General features: G+C 45.2%; 1 protein-coding gene across 1 annotated transcript; it reads right to left on the minus strand.

Annotated features, from left to right (window-relative positions):
* Window positions 1–1,523: 1,523 nt before the first annotated feature.
* Window positions 1,524–20,359, minus strand: LOC121294381 (trans-1,2-dihydrobenzene-1,2-diol dehydrogenase-like). Its single transcript, XM_041218010.1, is given in 8 exon segments — window positions 1,524–1,739; window positions 2,575–2,651; window positions 2,653–2,723; window positions 3,447–3,571; window positions 9,121–9,373; window positions 10,942–11,105; window positions 12,152–12,263; window positions 20,218–20,359. Coding segments are annotated over 8 exon segments (1,002 nt in total). The 5' UTR covers window positions 20,308–20,359; the 3' UTR covers window positions 1,524–1,629.
* Between the last annotated feature and the right edge of the window lie 378 nt (window positions 20,360–20,737).

Consider the following 20,737-nt stretch of genomic DNA (forward strand, 5'->3'; position numbering starts at 1 on the left):
ATCTTGTAAAGCGCTTTGTGACGGTGGTCCATTATGAAAGGCGTTATATAAAAATAAAGATTATTATTATTATTATTTATTATCTGTCATGCATAAGGGTGTGACAGAGAGTAAATGAATCCTAGTTAACAATCTCCCTCCTGATTTGTCAGGGCGCTGTCTAACAGGAACAGAGTGCCTCATACTGGTTGGTCTGGCAGTTCATTCCAGGGTCAGTCGGAAGCCATCCATCCAGGAAGGGGGTGGAGTTACAATGCCCGAAGTCATCGCTCTACAGCGGTATGCGATGTGTCAGTCATGGATTGGAGCAGATGTGTCTGAACTAGCTAGTGCAGGGGGCATGATTAAGGTTATTATTGGGGATGGGACAACGTAATCTGTTTCTTTGATGTGGTTATGAGATTGAATGAGAAAGTAAATGGACTGTGTAAAGCATATAGTGTTAAGTGTTTTGTTTGTTTGTGGAAACTAACCGTCTGTGTTTGTCACTGTTAGATGGCTAACACGAACCGGCAGCTGTCACTACAGGCCAGCATCAAGCCCAGACTACACTACACGACTGTCACTGTAATTAACTTGCACCGTACCTACACTCAGAGCACTCACTGTCAGGAGACGTGACCGTGTCTGAGTTGTGTATTGTTCTTTGTATTATTATTTCAGGACTGAACCCCGTGGTTTACATGCTGGAAATACACATTGTTGAGTAGAGCCAGCCTTATTATTTAACAGGTGCAAACCAGGAAACAAATAAAATAACTGTTTTGAACCGTGAACTTTGGGTCTGTCGTTGTTGGAGCACCTGCTTGTACATCTGAGTACTGCAAACCACTTGATCACAAAGGATTATATTCTCAAACTATAAACTCCACAACTCCACTATATTCAAATTCTTTTTACAAACCAATAATCAAGTAAAGCAATAGTGAAAGTATCTCTGTACCACTGTTCTCTTAACTCATGTATTCTTCTGTTTGCTTATATTTACTTTGTATATCAATTCAGTCACATCCTGACGTTTAAAGCATGTTTGTTTCTTATTTTGTTGTGGAAGAGCTACAGGCTGTAGCGACATATCCTGCAAGAACAAATACATCTTTGTCTGTAAATACAGTCCTTTAATTTGAGTTCCCTGCTGTGTGTCTAATAAACAGCTTAATGAGCATGTCAGTGTATCGCTATCCATCTCTACTCCAACACCCTAAGGGTGCAGGAGAACATGCCACAAACCAGGGTTTCCCAGGAGAACATGCAGCACACCAGGGCCATGCCAAACCCAATCAGGGAGACAGATCCCAGAAAAGCAGCCAGGCAGCCCAAACCAAATGGGAATTCAGAACCTCTATATGTAAACAAACATTTTCTTTTATCTTCACCAGCAGAAGGCATGAAAAGGTCTCTTTTCAGTGGTACTTTGGGAGGCATTTGAAATGGACCTGGGCTCTTCAAAAGGAAAACATTAAAAAAGTTTAAAAGGTAAAATACAACAACAAAAGACAACACAGATTAGAAAATATTGGATTAGAGAATGTTTCAGTTTATTAGTGGAAATAAAAACCAGCATTGGACAGTTCACTATACAATCAGCAATAGAATGGTATAGTTGAGTAGTGAGCCTCCTCCCACACTCTATTTTGCATCCTGGCAGTACACCACTCCCACCTGTCTGCGAGCTTCGTCACAAATACTGGTTAATAGAGCTGTGTCCTCCAGTGTCATTCTGGGACTCTCCTTGAGACCTGGCAAAATATATCTGCTATTAGGCTTCATAAATCAAGAACACATACAATGCAACACAGTATTGTAACCATAGCACCTGATCGGATAATACATTGTCTTCATTACAAAAGAACATACCAATCCATTTTGTAGGAATGCTTTACCAGTCGTGGCAGTCGCCACTGCAGAAATTCTGACCTGCCTGTACCCCACTGGGATGAGCCACAGCAGGGTTTATTAGAACATTTCACCGCTCTGGGGAATGCCCTTGGACTGCATCAGCACCTATTTTTCTGGGTAATACTGGAATCAGCATAGATTAATGCAAAGTGATGGCCCAGTGCTGTAAAATGCTCTGATGAAATGTAGCTGTGGCTTACCAGGGTATAGGCTGATCAAATCAACCCTTTAGTCATCATGTGACAATGTACTTGTTGTCTATTAACATCTTTGAATGGGGAATGGGGATTACTGCCTACTATATTTAATGGGGATTACTGCCTAGAGATATTTAATAAGCAAGCAAGGGATCATGAAAATGGTTTTTAATGTCCCAAACCCCAATAACCACAGAAAACAATCTGTTACCATAATGTTATGGATAATTTTTTCTTGATTATTTATTGTACAGAAAAAATGATTAGCAATAATGGAACATCAGTGAGGACTGCATTTCTGACAGACATCTACTTTATCTAAAGATAAAAAGGATGAGCACCACTGCTATTGAGATGTTTCATCCAACCCTCAAATCATTTAGAAGGGGCTTCACCACTGAGCAATGGCACGCCAAAGTGTATAATCAGCAATTCAATTAGACACTCACAGAGAACACACCCCTATCCAACCCAGTACCTGCAAGTAAACACCGCCGAACCTCTTGAGCCTCATAGCGCAGCCCGGTACTGTTGGGGAAATTGAGAGGCTGGGAACTCAGGCAGTGGGAACTGAGATTCATTCCCATTCACTATCAAAGAGGTGGGAGACCACATGGGAGCTGGGATCTGGAAGGCAACAGAGATTCGTATCATCCATAGCTACTACTCACACTAGAGCGCTCAATTTAGAAATACTAAAAGAAACTTCATAAATTCAGTGACAAACACTCAGTGACTAATCAAAACATTGTGGAATTTATTAAGTTTCTCTCAGTATCTTTAAGCATAGAGTCCTAGCAAATTAGATTGCAATGACACTTTTTAGATAAGTCTGTGTAAGGGGATTTGACTGAGCCCTGACCTTACATTCTAGACTATCGTCTGAGCACCTAATCTGGTGATGAACCTCAATCCCTAGTTTATTTTCAGTGTTTGTGGGACAGAATAGATCCTTCTAAGGTGGGTACATGCTTGTTAACATGGTCAAATAAAATGATAAGGCTGTTTTTCATGTAACTTACCTGAAATTAATATTTTAAAAAGTAGGGGTGGTGGCAAGACAAATGACAATAACTATAATTTTATACATGGGATTACATTAACACACAAGTGGTATCAGTGCATTGAACAAGAGCTGTCTTTTTATTTAATGTCACAGTGTGGCTTAGTAAAATCACATGACATTATGAGAGATCAAAGGTCAGGAAGAGTCTGATGCTAGTAACAGACAAGGAATGTATATTTTACATTGAAAGGGTTATGGCACACCTCTGATGCTAGTAACAGATAATGAATGCTTTTTAAAGCATAGATTAGGACTCCTTTAAACGTTACCATCAATCTTTTTACCTTTACAGTTCCCTTTGTGCCAAAGATGAATGCTTCATTTGGCAGCTGAATGGAAATGGTACATATACAGACAGCCATCCTATTCCTAGAGAACCTGAGAACCACAGTCATAGCCTCATCCACCCCTGCAAAGAAACAGAAAGAAACATAACTAGTCACAGCCTTATCCACCCTGCAATGAAATAGAAACAGAATCACAGTCACAGCCTAATCAACCCTGCAAAGAAATAGAAACATGAGAACCAAAGTAAAAGCCTCATCGACCCTGCAAAGAAACAGAAAGAGAACAGCCACTAGAGGCACAGTCCATGCCCATAGCCATCCGGGTCCTGTGGCTGATGGACAGGGAGCGATGGGAGGCATACGAGAGGGACCACACCCCAGACTCCCTGGAGGAAGGTGTGGAGTTGGTCCTCTGCTACCTAGATGCAGCTATAAATAGAACAGCAGCCCAGGTTGCAGGGTCTCCAGCACCCAGGCGGGGGGACCGCGAGAATCCAGCGCCCAGACAGGGGGACCACGAGAGTCCAGCACCCAGACGGGGGGGATTCAAAGCCCGAGAGAGAGCTGTTCCCACTTCCACCAGCAGAGGGCAAGTGCCTGCTGGTATCACTTCCCCTACCGTCACCACCTGGAGGAGAGGAGCAGGTGTTTCCTCTGCCTCCATCACCTTCTCATGCAAGTGAGAGCCGCACCAGTCCCCTGCAAGTGAGGGAGAGCCGCACCAGTCCCCTGTAATAAGGGTAGACTACACACCACTCCCACCTCCGCCGCCAGGAGACTACACGCCGCTCCTACCTCCACCGCCAGGAAACTACACGCTTCCGCCACCTCCATCGGCAGCAGCAGAGCAGCAGGAGCTGCCTCTGCCTCTGCCACGTCCACCAGCAGAGGGTAAATGCCTGCTGGGTCCCTGTCCAGCAGCAGAGGGTGAATGCCTGCTGGGTCCCTGTCCACCAGCAGAGCGTGAATGCCTGCTGGTATCACTTCCCCCACCAGAAGGACCAAGACTAGATACTGGCGGTCCTCAGCAGCCCTTGCATAGGCTGCTGAGGGAAGCACGGGGAAGAACCGCCCAGCCACAGTGCCCCAGAAGAGGGCCAACGCCCTCACCCCAGCTTGTCCTGACTCCCTGCCTCGCTTCGCCTGGGGTTGCCTGCCGCTCCGTATTGCCTGGGGTCGCTGGAACTGCTTCGCCTGAGGTTGCCAGCAACTCCACATTGGCTGGGGTTGCCAGCCGCTCCACATCCCCTGGGGTCGCTGGAACTTCTTCGCCAGGGGTCACAGTCAGCTCTGCTTGGCCCAGAGGGAGCTGCTGGCTATAAAGGGGGGAGAGGTCAGGAGACCACCTTCCACTGCAGCAGTTTCGCTGCTGGAGATCTTCGGGGAGGTCTGCAGAACACCAACCCCAGCAGCTTTTCCGCTGCTGGACTTGCCCCGGCTGAAGGAGTCAGTCTGGGAGCTGTCGGCACGTCTGCTGACAGCCGCACCATTGGCAGCATTTTCTCTGCCAGTGGTAAAGCAGGTGGAGAGATTCGCCCCACTGTCAGCACGTCTGCTGACAGCATGGCCAGGCAACCCCTTAAAGTCCCTGTTCTTAGCCCAGGACTTTCAGCGAGACTTTTGGGATTTTAAGGGCGGAGGTGGCCATTGAGGCCATGTGTGCTTTGCACAAGGGGGGGGGTATATCTGGCAAAGTGCCCGCCCCTGTGTGTATTTTTGTTGTGTGTTAATGTTGGTGTATAATCATTGGTACACGGGATATAAACGGGTCTGTGTAACAACAGTGTTTAAAATGTATATTTGTATTTAGGCAAGAGGATTGCACAGCACTTCACATGCAAGTAAAAAGTAATAATATGTGAGCACGGGGAATTGCACTTTATTAATTCACATGCAGTTGTACCGCGACTCCAATTGAATGATTGACTAGAGGTCGAATCTCGGTACAGCTGCATAAAAGCTGCATGTTTTCACCCTCTCTGGGTTGTGTGTTCGGTGAGTGGAGAACGGGATTGGAGACGGAGGTAATAGTAATAATTGTAATAATCGTAATCGTTAAAATATCTGCTTGCCATGTTTTGTCTGTATAGTCCGTTTTGTTTGTCTTTATATTTTGGCGACGAGTGCTGTGTCCTTTGTTTTGGTTGTTGCAACCTTTTTATTTCCTGACTGTCTGTTCACTTATTAAATGCTGAGCGAGACCATTCGCTCAGCTCCACCAAACTCCACCTCTCTTGTTGTTTATTTCCTGGCTCTGGTCTGACGCCACCCACTCCGGCCGTCTTTGTGACAACCAGTCACCACCTCATCCACCCTGCAAAGAAATAGAAAGAAACAAAACCAGTCACCACCTCATCCACCCTGCAAAGAAATAGAAACAGAACTACAGCCACAGCCTCATCCACCCTGAAAAGAAACAGAAAGAAACAGAACCAGTCACAGCCTCATCCACCCTGCACATAAATAGAAACGAGTACAAGTCACAGCCTCATCCACCCTGCAAAGAAATCGAAACATGAGAACCAGTCACAGCCTCATCCATCCTGCAAAGAAATAGAAAGAAACAAAACCAGTCACAGCCTCATCCACCCTACAAAGAAATAGAAACAAGTACAAGTCACAGCCTCATCCACCCTGCAAAGAAATCGAAACATGAGAACCAGTCACAGCCTCATCCATCCTGCCAAGAAATAGAAACATGAGAAACAGTCACAGCCTCATCCATCCTGCAAAGAAATAGAAAGAAACAAAACCAGTCACAGCCTCATCCACCCTACAAAGAAATAGAAAGAAACAGAACCAGTCACAGCCTCATCCACTGCAAAGAAACAGAACCAGTCACAGCCTCATCCATCCTGCCAAGAAATAGAAACTTGAGAACCAGTCACAGCCTTGTCCACCCTGAAAAGAAACAGAAAGAAACAGAACCAGTCACAGCCTCATCCAAAATGCAAAGAAATAGAAACCTGAGAACCACAGTCACAACCTCATCAACCTTGCAAAGAAACAGAACCAGCCACAACCTCATCCACCCTGCAAATAAATAGAAACATGAGTACTATAGTCACATCCTAATCCACCCTGCAAAGAAATAGAATGAAACAAATCCAGTCATAGCGTCATCCACACTACAAAGAAATAAAAAGAGAACCAGTCACAGCCTCATCCACCCTGCAAATAGAAACAGAACCAGTCACAGCCTCATCCACCCTGCAAAGAAATAGAAAGAAACAGAACCAGTCACAGCCTCATCCACCCTGCAAAGAAATAGAAACAGAACCAGTCACAGCCTCATCCACCCTGCAAAGAAACAGAAAGAAACAGAACCAGTCACAGCCTCATCCACCCTGCAAAGAAACAGAAAGAAACAGAACCAGTCACAGCCTCATCCACCCTGCAAAGAAATAGAAACATGAGAACCCGTCACAGCCTCATCCACCCTGCAAAGAAATAGAAAGAAACAAAATCACAGTCAAAGCCTCATCCTCCCTGCAAAGAAATAGAAATAAACAGAACCAGTCACAGCCTCATCCATCCTGCAAAGAAATAGAAAGAAACAGAACCAGTCACAGCCTCATCCATCCTGCAAAGAAATAGAAAGAAACAGAACCAGTCACAGCCTCATCCATCCTGCAAAGAAATAGAAAGAAACAGAACCAGTCACAGCCTCATCCACCCTGCAAATACACAGAAACATGTGAACCGCAGTCATAGCCTCATCCACCTTGCAAAGAAATAGAAAGAAACAGAACCAGTCACTGCCTCATCCACCCTGCAAAGAAATAGAAACCTGAGAACCAGTGACAGCCTCATCCACCCTGGAATAGTGTACCCTGTTCACAAACCTTTACAGTACACAATCAAATTGTTCGTCATTTATTTGTTCCTGCTTGTCCCAAACATTTCAGAATCACTGCTTTCGTTCAGAGTGGTTCTTGTTGCAATGACTCAGTGTTTTTATTATTATTTGAGAAGTTTGTGTGGAGGTGCTTTCCTGAGTTCAGTAGTTGCTCTTCATTTCTATTTGCCTGCTATAGATGTATGTAACTGCGGAAAGATGGCTTTGTGGTGACGTCAGACCAGGAAGAGAATTGACACCCATGATTGTGAGACAAGTGCTGCTGTGCATTTTATTAATAAATAAATAAAAGTTTTGAACAAAACAGAAACAAACACTGCACTCAAAATAAAATGGCACGATGGACAAAACAAACAGACACGAAACAAAAACATGTATCATGCTGGTGTAAACCAGCACAGGTAGCAATTGCTTTCTCCTCTTGACTCTCGTCTTACGACTCACGTCTCGCTCCACTGCTGGATACACACTGAAACCTTTTCAGTCAGTGCTGCTTGTTTTTATACTGTCGCCGAGGGATTAACTGGCTATCGATTACTCCCTCTGCGGTGGAGGTGAACACAACAAGTGGTCGCCCTCTAGTGTTGGAGGTGGGTGCAGCAGGTAGTCTCCCTCTAGTGGGAAAAGCGAGAGCAGCAGATAGTCTACCTCTGGCGGTGGAGGCGGGAGCAGCAGGTAGTCACCCTCTAGCGGTGGAGGCGGGAGACTGGTGTGGCTCTCCATCTGTCACTGGAGACTGGTACGGCTCTCCCTCGGTCACTGGAGACTTGGGCTTCCCTTTCTTGGGTGCTGGAGTCACAGTGACACAGGCTTGATAAGCCACAAATCTAGCACCATCTTGTGATCCGTCACTTTGTTTCCTTTTGTTTTGCTGACACAAGAGGGAGCTGGTGGTTTTCAAAATAAAATCACTCTGATGTACATTACAATGTCTGTGGCAGGCCTTAATAAAGAAAAAGAGCAGTCATTGTCTTTGAAATAAAAACCCGTGAATGACTGCACATGAATGCACACGCAGACCTGTATCCAGGAGGCACACGCACACACACACACACACACACACACACACACACACACACACACACACAGACCTGTAACCAGCAGACACACACACACACACACACACATACCTGCACCCAGCAAGCACATGCACACACACATAGACCTGAATGCAGCATGCACACACACACACACACACACACCTGTATCCAGCAGGCACACACACAGACCTGTACCCAGCAGGCACATGCACAAACACAGACCTGTATGCAGCAGGCACATGCACATGTACACACAGACCTGTATCCAGCAGGATCACGCACACACACACGCACCTGTATCCAGCAAGCACATGCACATGCAAACCTTTACACAGCAGACACACACACACTCACACAGACCTGTATGCAGCAGGCACACACATACACGGACCTGTATCCAGCAGGCACACACAGATCTGTATGCAGCAGGCACAGGCACACACACACAGACCTGTATCCAGCATTCACACGCACATGCACACAGACCTGTATCCAGCAGGCACACGCACATGCACACAGACCTGTATGCAGCAGGCACACACACACGCACACACACACACACTCACACAGACCTGTATGAAGCAGGCACACGCAAATGCACACAGACCTGTATGCAGCAGGTACATGCACATGTATACACAGACCTGTATCCAGCAAGCACACTCACACACACAGACCTGTATCCAGCAGGCACACGCACACACACAAGCACCTGTATCCAGCAGGCACACACACACACCTGTATCCAGCAGACACACGCACACACACACACCTGTATCCAGCAGGCATCCAGAAGCCTGGACGGACTCAGGTCTCTCTCCATTGAACACCATGCAAGCAAACTGCAGGCAGTAGACCCCAATATCCAGCAGTGCTCCGCCCCCCAGCTCCTTCTTCACAACGCGGGACACGTTAAGTAACGGCATCCCGAACTCCACCCTCACCATCTTCACCTCTCCCAGAGCGCCCTGGGCCAGCAAATCACTGATCTGAATGGAAGCGGGGAAGTAGCGAGTCCACACAGCCTGCGGAAAGCAAGTACAGCCTGAACCCTTACAGTGTGCCAATTGACAGGGGATTCAAATGTCATTGTAATTACTTGTTTATTTCCTTTACTGTTTAATGTTGTTTACAATCATTCTGAGTGGTTCTGTCGCTCCTCCTGAAGCAGACTTTGAGCTGCTTATAGCTTATCTGGAGAATCCTAACTGACAGCACCGAAAAGCCTTGTTTATTCAATTCAAACTACCTTATGTGACAGTGACAGGTTGCTCGAGTGGTGACATGTCCAAGAACAGACAGCTGACAGAGAAACACACAGGCAGATACTACGGGTGAAAGAGCGCTCTGGTGCACCGTTTTTATTGAAACAAAATACAAATAATACCGTATTCAATTTGGCGCCGTAGCATTTATTTAAAATTGATCAAACTGACTGCGGTGCTTAAAAAGACAGTGGCCTTTATTAATAATACTACAATTTTCAAACGCTGCAATATTTTATTACATGATTTAATAAATAAAGACATTTTAGAAGTATCGCAGTTGCTTATTTTCTGTAATACGGTAGCCTCCCTGTATGTGGCAGCGTGTGTGGCGAACCTACTCTGACTATAGTACATTTATCGGTGACAGTTACCAAGAGCCTATTAGGTGGGAGTTGGAAGTTCAGAGGAGTACTTTATCAGCGAATCAGGAGTGTGTATTGGTTGTTAAGGGGCGGGACAATGCTGATGTGACAGTTAAATCCAAGAGCGTGACGCAGATGATTTTCTGCACCAAAAATTACCTCAGAATATCATCTTGATTCTGTAAAAACTACAATATATCCTACTCAGTTATTTTTTTTCTCACTGTAACTTGCTTGTTTGTAATGTCTCTGCAAGAGAAACCAAAACTAAATCTTCTCATAGACAGTAAGCACATTGTTTTTATTCTTACGGGATTGAGTATAGGAATTACAACTAAACTAAAAAAAAAACAACACCACCACCTTTAAGAACTTCAGAAGGACTGCTGTTCTGTACATAGTTTATCTTGCATTTTCTTTCAGCACTGTACTACCATAAAATAAAATGTGCTATGTGTGTGTACATTAGTTTGTAATTTATGTGCTAGATTGATGATTGGTGTTTTATACATTTTATAATGTACAGCGCCTCATTGCTTTACTCCTGTTTTTCTCTCCAATTTAGAATGTACTCTCCACAACAGCTCAGGAGGCCTGGAGTTCAGTGAGTGTACTCCGGTCCCACAACCAAGCCAATTGAATTTTTACACCCAGGAACTCCAAAGTGGATGTTGGCAAGCTGCCAGCCCCTGGAGGACAAAGGCCAGCTCTCCAGCAGTCTGCTTGAGCTTACCAGGCACCTGTCCTGTAGGGACCACTGTAGCGTGATAAGGAGAAACAGTCCCTGCCAATTTTGCCTCCCTAAGTCAGGGAAGGTTAGAAGCCGCGGGATTTCGGCGCCCTCGTGAGGTGCACCGTCACCAATTACCAGGGCATAGCCATTCTTAAATGAAGAAGCGTTCTCAAATACACTACAATACTGCACTGACACTACACCATGGTACCACGGGCCCAGTTCCTTACCTCCATTAAAAACAAATCATTCTCCCTGGCTGCAGCAGTGAGATCCTGAACCTCCCTCATGTTCATTGCAAGCGGCTTCTCACATAAGAGATTTTTCTTGGCCCGCAGAAACAGCAGACCCACAGGATGGTGTTGCAGGTGAATCGTTCCCAGGTACACCACGTCTGCAACAGAAAACAGGGCCTGTCTGTTGCGTTCACCCCAAAGAGTTCTTTCTACCATGGCAAGGACAATGCTGTTGGCTGAGAGATTTCAGAGCAGTCAGTGCATGGGTGAGTGCAGCTCCCTGAACAGAGATAGCAAAACTTGGGGGTACCTTCCTTAAGAATTTGTGATAGATTTTTAATAAAAATCTCCTGACTTCAGCCTCTACTCATCTCGCTACTGCCCAAAATAATTGGGCTAATGCCGATTTAGTGTAAATAGCTTTGAGAATCAGGCCCATTGGAGCCCATTAGGACTATCCCATTTGCACTTATCTGAAGTCTCCTGCCCTCCTGTGACAAAAATACAATGAGTTCTGGTGACAAATCTTCCTCCCGACCTGTGAGGGCGCTAAAGAACGGGAGGAGAAGTATCTGGAAGGGCTGGCCTGACAGTTCGTTTCCGGGACCAGGAAGTGGGTCAGCCTGGAAAGAAGCGAGACTCTGTTGTAAGACCGTATTGACTTGAAAGGTAAACGAGGGGCAGCTGCAACCGTTTACCTAGATATCATGCGGGATTACATATAGGGGCCAGGGTAACGCGGATCTTTTCCTTCGTTTGGGTTAACGTTAGGAGAGAAGGACTGAGAGAGGAGCTCTCAGAGAGTATTTGTGAAGAGTGTTATACGTGTTGTGTGTTATTTTCTGTCTGTCTGTAATTGTCTGTCTTTGTCGCACTAATAGACAGTTAACGCACACCTCCGGAGCTGTCAAAAGGAAAGCACTATCCGGAGCACCACTGCACTGAGGACCTGCATGTTTTCGATCACCCAGGACCGATGACCGTGCCGTTGTTTTTTTGTTCGGGACTGTGCCCTTGTTTTCATTATCCCTGTGCTTTACACATTCTTGTGTATTGCCGGGGATTTATTATTTGACGGTTGCCAGACCTGGAAAAAGAGCAATAAAGCTTATTCACTGAATTATCGTTGTCTGCCTGTCACTCCTGCATCTCATCACCGCTACACCTGTTCCCCTTTACCAGCCACTTTGCCACACCTCCTCACCAATGTCCTTGTCCTGAGCCAGCTCCTGGTAAGACCCGTACGCTCGGGGGATGTTGTGCCTGTCTGCAAAGTCCTGAGCCCTCCCTAGTTCACGAGCTGCCACTGCTGTCACCTGAGAAAAATGGAGCCATAATATTAATGGATGCTGTCATTCTGGTTTCAAACAAGCTCCTAAAAATATACGAGTAGGATGGCAGCTGAGTTATGCTGCTATACAAAACCCATCCTAACACAAACACTCATTTCCCTTTCTCTACACTTCCAACAAAGTAGAAAGACTTCTCTCTCCCAAAGAGGCTGCTCTAGTAGATATTTTACTGGTTCTTGTCACCCTGAAAAAATACATTAGTTTTTTTTGAGTGAGTAATGAGATGAAACCTGTTTCATTTTGCAAAGCTGCAGTGCATCTCTAATACATGAGAATATATTGTCCTTTAACTTTAACTAATTCCTTGCATCAGTGGCTGCTGATGGTACCGCAAGCATGTCTGCACGAGTTTACCATGATTTTAAAGATCTGTATTCACCCTGGGGTAACTCCAGAAATGACTACTACAAGCTGGCTGTACTGGTTCAGGAGACATGGTGCTGGTTGAGAAGCTGGTTAAGCTGGTCCAAGACAACAATAGGTCCATTAAAATCCCATTAGTGTGAAGTTGTGCGGTCAGCTGTTAGCTGTCTCCTCTCCTGTTTGATGGGAACCTTGTCTGGGATGTGACCTGCTGGGGGACCGGTTAAGAGAACAGTAAACTCTTGGCTGCTCACCAGCAGTTGCTGGATTTTGTCTACTTATTATAACTCTGAATTGATTAGTCTTTTATGTGTATAGATTAATGTCCCTTATTAAATGCTACCACAGTAAATCTGCACAGTAATTTGCATTCTCCCCCATTGTTTTACCCCATTTGGTTATATGGTATTCATTTACCACAGTTGACCATGTTTTTAATATACCTCACTGCACTTTACAAAGCTTACCTTGCTTTACCATGCGTTCACTGGGTACAATTAAACTATGCTTGTATAAGTCTGTATTTTTTTCATCGCTTACAAAGCTGTGCAATTGCCATGTAATACGCAGTTACTCAAACAATTCCCATTTCTGAAAGAATAGTGTAAATATATATATATATATATATATATATATATATATATATATATATATATATATATATATATATATATATATATTTCCATTATATGAGAGTAGATGTTAAAACGTAATGCTGAACTCGGCTCTCGCCAAGATAAGCACCAACTAAGATGTAGCTTTACAGTAAACTAATGTGATCCATCTGCATCTCCATCTATTTGCGTTTCTTTCCATCTGACGGTGTAGATATCCTTCTGTCTGGTGTTGATGGCTGAAGTGTAATGCTGGCTGGATCAGCTTATTTTGCCTCCCCAGCGCATCAGCATACACGATAACTGCGATGCTGGCTCCGGGGATTAACAACAGTGCGGTCTCCCCAGCACATCAGCATGACAACTGGATTGAGCTAAGTAGGGTACATCTCTGGGGTGTTCAAGTGGGCACCTTCCATTCTCTGTTTCGTCGACTAGCCCAAGACACGCACACTCACACTTAAAAATAAATACAGCCTTATTAGTACTACCTGTTAGAGCAGTGGTTCTCAACCCTGGTCCTGAGGGAACACTGCCCTGCTGGTTTTTGTTCTAACCAAGCACTCAATTACATAATTGAACCCTTAATTGAACTAATAATTTGCCCAATTTGAGCTTTTTAAATATTTTTAACAGATGGAGATTTCACTTTAGGTATAACATTGTATAATGAACTTAAATTCTTAAACTTTTTATAAGCTACTGTATTTAAAAAGCTCAGATTAGGCAAATTATTAGTTCACTTAAGGGTTTAATTGTAAGGAGGCAGTGTTCCCCCAGGACCAGGATTGAGAACCACTGTGTTAGACTACGTTTAGGAACCTGGTGGCCAGTTTAGTTTGCTTCTGGTAAATGACTGAACACACTGCAAGGACCTGCATGATTTCTGTCCAGTAGCAGAATGGACCATTTCAGATGCCTGTTGTTATTTTAACTTGCATTTGTGTTGTTGTTGTTGTTGTTGTTGTGTTAATAATAATAATAATAATAATAATAATAATAATAATAATAATAATAATAATAATAATATTATTATTATGATGATCGATATAATTCACTGATGGTGAAAAAAACTCTAAGAAATTTACTGCAATTTATTATTTACTATTGTTCATGTAAGCATTTAAATATTTAGGAAGCTTTGTTGTACAATAACTCTAGAGAAAAACATATTTTTTCTCCTTTAATAAAGATTATAAAGAAAGCCATTTTTACTGTCACCATACAGCCCAGATGATGAGGAGCTTTTAAAAGCATTGCAGTGTTTATGTTATGCATTATGGATACATTTAATTTTTGTTAATGACACTTTAAAACAGCGAGTCTATTCACTGGTGCAGTCGGAACAGGTACTTTTTTCTATGTGCAGAAACTTGTCTAAGAATTCACTTAAGAAACTTTACTGATTTATTATGAAAATGCTTATACAGTGCCTGACCATTCCAATATTGGTGCCTGGGTACCGATGAAGCGATCTCTTTTCCATTGGGAAATCAAATTAATGTAGCGTTCGAGCCAATTAATAAACTTTCTAAAAGTCACAAAACACACAGCTTCCACTTCCCCTGACCACATAATATATAACATTAGGTTATTACCATAACCTTGGTTCCCTGAAAGAGAATGACAAATATTACCAAACGGGAAGAGCCTCTCTGACTGTGAATCTCTGATCAAATATACAAAAACTGCCCTATCAGGGCCCTGCTGTGAGGGGGAAGTCCCGCCCACCTCCTGCTGAAGAGGGACGTCCTCACAGTAGCACATCGCCATTATCTGTCGAAATCAGAGGCCATCTGAAGACACAACCTCGAAGGGTAATGTTTGTCATTCTCTTTCAGGGAACCAGGTTCATGGTAATAACGTTTCCTTTCAATACGAATGACAGCCATTACCGAATGGGAAAGCTGTACCAAAGCTGTCGTGGCTCCAGATTACTGACAGTACAGCCCAACAGTGACAGCAACAGAGCCCACATGACACCTAAGGGCATGCCGCCTGCAAAACTCTAGAGCCCAGAGAGGGTGTCTTCGGTTTGACACATCAAGGCGGTAAAAATGCACAAATGTCTGACTACCTGTCCATGTAGCAGCATTGCATAACTCATCTAAGCAAAGTCTACGAAGTTGCTTGGCCCCTGGTACAATAGGTCGTAATGTCCCTCCTCTGACTCGTGCGGGGGAGGTTTCTAAAGTTTCTAAAACCACTGATAATAAGGTTAATATGGAATGAGGATACCACCTTTGGCAAAAAGGATGGATTTGTTCTTAATGTTACCCATGAGTCACTTCCAGTGAAAGCCATACATGTGTCATTGATTGACAACACATAAAGCTCACTGACTCATCTGGCAGACGTAATGGCTATTAAAAATGCCACTTTCAATGAAACAGGGTGCAGTTTTGCTGACGCCATGGGCTCAAATGGGGGACCCATAAGGGCCCGCAGTACCAGTACTAGATACCACTTGGGGACCATACTTTTCATGGGAGGACTAAGCCTCCGAGCCCCTTTAAGAAATTGCACTGCCAGAAAATGTGCTCCCGGGGACAACGAGTCAATTTTGTCATGGCACACTGATATTGCTGCCAGGTATATCTTCAAAGTGGACGCCGATTTCCCTGCGTCAAACAGGTGTTGTAAGAAGGTTAATATCGTCTCAATCGGGCAAGTCTTCAACTTTCAATTTGTATGAGTACTGGGCTCTAGTGCTCGGCGCCCTATCAGACTGTAGTGTTTCTACTACCGCAAGTTTCTGTGCGTCCAAGACAGGAATCTGTGCGCTGCGTGCTGAAGGCCCGGTAAGCGCAAACTGCCTTGGTCATTTATGTAGGCTACCACTGTGTTGTCTGTCCAGACCAGCACATGTTTGTGCGCTAATTGCTGGTGAAAATGTAATAACGCCAGGCTCACTGCTTGGAGCTCGTGCGCATTTATGTGAGCTTGCTGCCAATCTCCCTTCCACTGACCTCTTATTCCTCTCCCCTTCCAGACCACTCCCCAGCCCAGACTGGAGTCATCTGTAGTGATCACTTCCCTTCTGTGAGAGGATCCGAGGTGCAGATTGCCGGGATGTATGCGTTGCCTTGAAAGGCGAAGCGCAGATATTTTTTGTGCACGGGATGGATAAGGACGTGAAAGTAGGGGTCTTGCAGGTTGATCGATGTGAACCAGTTGCCCGGTTGGACGGACTGGAGGATACGCTGTGCTGTCAACATGTTGAACTTCCTCTATTTGAGGAACAAGTTGAGGACCCTGAGGTCCATAATTGGTCTGAAACCGCCATCCCTTTTGGGCACCAGGAAATAACTGGAGTAAAAGCTGCTGAGAGCATTGCTTGGACTTACCAAGTGTACAGCGTTCTTCCTTCGAAGACTGGCGATCTCCTGTTGAAGGAGTATCGCTCTCTCTGGTTCACCTTAAAGGGTGGTGGACCTATCCGGAATTGTAAAGCGTATCAGTGTCTTATTGTCAATAGCACCCAGAAGTCCTGGGTGCAGCTTTACCATGGGTCGCTGCCGTTGGTCAATCCAGTGTGACGGGGGTTTGGTGGCAGCCGGGGCCCCTCAGGGTCTCCAGCCAGAGAACCGGTTACCCCTGGCCTGCGGTGGTCCCTGCTGCTGGCTCTGCCTCTGCCTGCTTGTCTACTCTGGGGTGGAGGGCGGTGATCAGACCCTTTTACCCCAGCAGGCTGCGAATGCCACCTTGGCCGCTGACGGTAAGCCAGAAGGCGCAAAAACTTGAAGTTGACCTCTGTGGCCTTGTGGGGCCTCTCAAGACTCACATCAATGATCAATGATTCTGTAGCCCTTTCCTGCAGCCTCTCTGCTAACTGGTTCTGGTAGAGCACCAGTATAGCCATGGCATTCACTGCTTGGACTGATAACGCTGCCGATGCATACACCTTTTTAAGCATTGCATCCGTTGTCTTGCAAGGCTTGGAGAGACAGGTTGGGTCCTTATCCCCCTTGGTGAAGATGGAACCTTGCATCAATACTATGACCCCGATAGTGGGGAATGTGCCTAGGCCCGCTACTTGGGCTCCTGCAGTGTGCAGCAGAAACTCTGCTGTTCTGGAGGCTGAGGGTTCAGACGCTGGGTTGCTCCAGGAGGAGCGCACCAATTCCATGAAGTCCTGGCATAAAGGGAGGGTATGCTGCGGGTACCCTTTCTGCTGGAGGAAGCGGTTCCCCTTTTCCTCCTGTTCTGCTAGGCCAGGGAACGTCCGTGGCTGCAGCTGCACGCTACATTAGCGCCTGGAACTCTTCCATCTGTGACACATGTGGCAGGGGCGGTAAGGAGCCCTCTGCTGTGGCATGCCCGACGAAGGTGGCATGCCCGACCGCCTGTCCCCTGGTGAGCATTCCCGAGTGGTACCGCCTTGGCGGTGACCATCTCGCCTCCCCTGAGAGGTGTCTGTGCCTCTGTACCAGTGGTGGGGAAGGGGAGGGTGACACAGGTGTGCAGGAGAGCTCCCTGGTCACTGTAGCGGGGGGGGGGGGTCCTAGAGGACCTCTGCGGAGGGCCTTGGACCACTTACCTCATTCTCCCTTGGCTTGGGGAGTTGAAACTCTGCTGGGGATAGGGCTGCTCTCTGGTGCTTAGTTCTACTTGAGAACTTCCTACACGGAGAGCAGTCCAGCTCACCTGCAAGTGCTTTGGCAGCATCTGGCGCAGGACTGGTGCTCGTCCTGCCTGGGCAGCTTCGCCGCGCACTAGTCACACTGGTGGAACCCAGCGGAGGACCCAGTCGACTGGACCGTCATGGTTGCGCAGGCGAATTTGCTGCGCTCGGTGCCGATAGTAGCATGGTTGGGGCTGGGCTGTAGACGCTTTAAAGCGATTCACTGTTGCTGAATTAGTCGTGCCGGGAACGGCGTCGAGGAAAGCGCTGTCGGTGCAGAGTGGTTGGTGCTGAGTCATTCGGCACCGAGGTTGGTGCTGATGTGTAGTGCGTTTGGTGCCGGGCTGTAGACGGCCCCGAAGCTATTCACTAGTGTCGAATCAGTCGGTGCTGGGATCGGCTTCATCAGTCGGCGTGGTTGCCAAGGGCAAGCGCAGCCGCGCTAAGATAGCCCCAGGCTTGGGAGGGGCACTAGGCCCAAGCTGTTTTTTTCTGTTTTTGTGGTCGCTGCGGCTGATTAAATCGGCGTAGAAGATGACGCCGTGAGCCCGCGGGGTCTCCTTACAGCACCACAACAGCTCTCCACACGATACATCAAACTACAAGAGGCCTCGTGTAGTGAAAAAGAGTAATGGCCACTGGTCAATCTCGCAAGAGGGGTCAAAACCAGCTCTAGTCAGTAAACTGATGGGCGAATCAGGCAAAAGCACTCTTAATAATGGTTAAGAGCATGATTTTACCGTGGGTATAAATAAATTTGTAGGTAAAAACAAACAAATCAGCCAAATTCAGTACAAGAAAGCACAAAGCAATCTGTGACCTGTCTCAGTGAAGTGAGACAGAAAATGGCGATGTGTTACTGTGAGGATGTCCCTCTTCAACAGGAGGTGGGAGGGACTTCCCCCTCACAGCAGGGCCCTGATAGGTCAGCTTTTTTTGATTGACGGTCAGAGAGGTTCTTCCTATTCGTTAATGGTTGTCATTCAATTGAAAGGGAACAAGCTCTATTCAGTAGAATCTATATGAGGAGACTAAGGCAACTAGCAATCTCAATATACTCGTAAAATGTAGAATCTTACCGTAGTTATTAGTTTTGCAGGCTAGAGACTCGATTCCGAGTGTTTTCGCCATGCAAAAAGAGACAAATTCCAGCACATGGATAGTGCAAAGCAAGGTGAGAGAAAAAAATGGCGATATGCTACTGTGAGAACATCCCGCTTCAGCAGGAGGTGGAAGGGACTTCTCTCTCACAGCAGGGCCCTGATAGGGCAGCTTTTTAATATGTGCGCCGTGATTGACGGGTCAGAGAGGCTCTTCCCATTTGGTAACGGTTGTCATTCCACTTGGAAGGGAACTGCCAGTAACTTAAGGCTGTGGCCAATGCTCCTTTTCAAAACTGGTGCTAATGCAAACATCAAATCAGGTAAAATATGGATCAGCTAAGGCTAATTTGACATTAAAGTTAATCCAGTGTGGTGATAGTAAAACAGTAAAGGGAAGCAAATGGATATGCAGAGGGTCCCCAAAACAAGAACAGACCAATTAAACTTAATCCGGCCCTGTGTAAAATGGTTTCTTTTTGTGCCAGATGTGCTGTAGAAAATTATGTGCAGAATTTTATTTTTATAAGGATGACTACTATTTATGAGTATTTACTTGATGCAGGCTGTGGTCAAAGCAGCTAGGCTTCCTTTGTGTCCTATCTGATCAAAACAGTAAACGTACAAAAAGCCAAGTTTGAAAAAGTAACAGCACATAAAACATGCCTACAAAGGGACACATTAAAGAATAGACTTGTATTAAATAGCTTAGCTTAATTTCCACCCGAATATCCAATATCAACCGAATTTCACCGGGGTACTGATCAGAGGGAGTACCCTACAAAAGTCGCGCATTACCTAGTACATGTTATCTCAAGTTCAATGTACAAATAAAACGTGAATTCGTTTTATTTTTGTTTAAGAAAATCTATCAGGCACTTTCAGATTTATGACTACACCACTATATATCTCTAAACATGGCTTTTGAGATATATGACTTTATTACGGTAGTTCTAGTCGCGTAACATATTTGTGTTGTAACGAAGTTCTGCGGCTACACATACGTCTATTCAAAATTTCACCTCAATTCTTTACTTATGTGTCGTTTTTTTCAACAAAGTGGATTTTAAACACGGAATGCAACTGTCTCAGTCTTTTTCATTGCAGACAAGCACAATACACGCAATCGCCTGGCAGCACTTGAGAGTGTCTAGATTCGTTCACAACCAACAGCAGCGAGGTTCTACTATAGCATATAGTATATACAGCAATCTTACCTGGTGCTCCTCGCGGGGAAGCGTTTTCAAAGCCACCACGAAATCGTGGCTGATTTTCCCAGCGCTACAGATCCCCCACCTCGTAGCCATGTTGACACCGAAACCCAAGAAGAAAGTGGTCTGCCTGTAGAGCAGCAGTCTAAGTACTGGAATCAGCACATTCGAATACAAACACACATTAACAACAAGGCCAGCAGGGGGAGTCAAATAACTACATTTTTAAAATTTGAGCAGCATTGTGACTATGGTTATATTTCCTTTACTTTTTGAGATAAATGATTCCTCATTTTGAAGTATGAATATACCGTTGGAGTCAAAAGTGTGCAAATCCCATATACTATATGTATAGTTTATTTATACTTTCTAGAAATTTCTGGAAAACAAATAATTCTAGGAAAAATCTTTTGTAGCAAAACTTTTGCTTTTGTGCATGAGAAATAAAGTTACAAGAAATATATGTCTACAATTTAATTCAGCATTTTTTTTTTGCAAAACTCAAAATGCTCAATCAAGTATTCAT

This window comes from Polyodon spathula, chromosome 19, assembly GCF_017654505.1.
Source record: "Polyodon spathula isolate WHYD16114869_AA chromosome 19, ASM1765450v1, whole genome shotgun sequence".
Classification (NCBI taxonomy): domain Eukaryota; kingdom Metazoa; phylum Chordata; class Actinopteri; order Acipenseriformes; family Polyodontidae; genus Polyodon; species Polyodon spathula.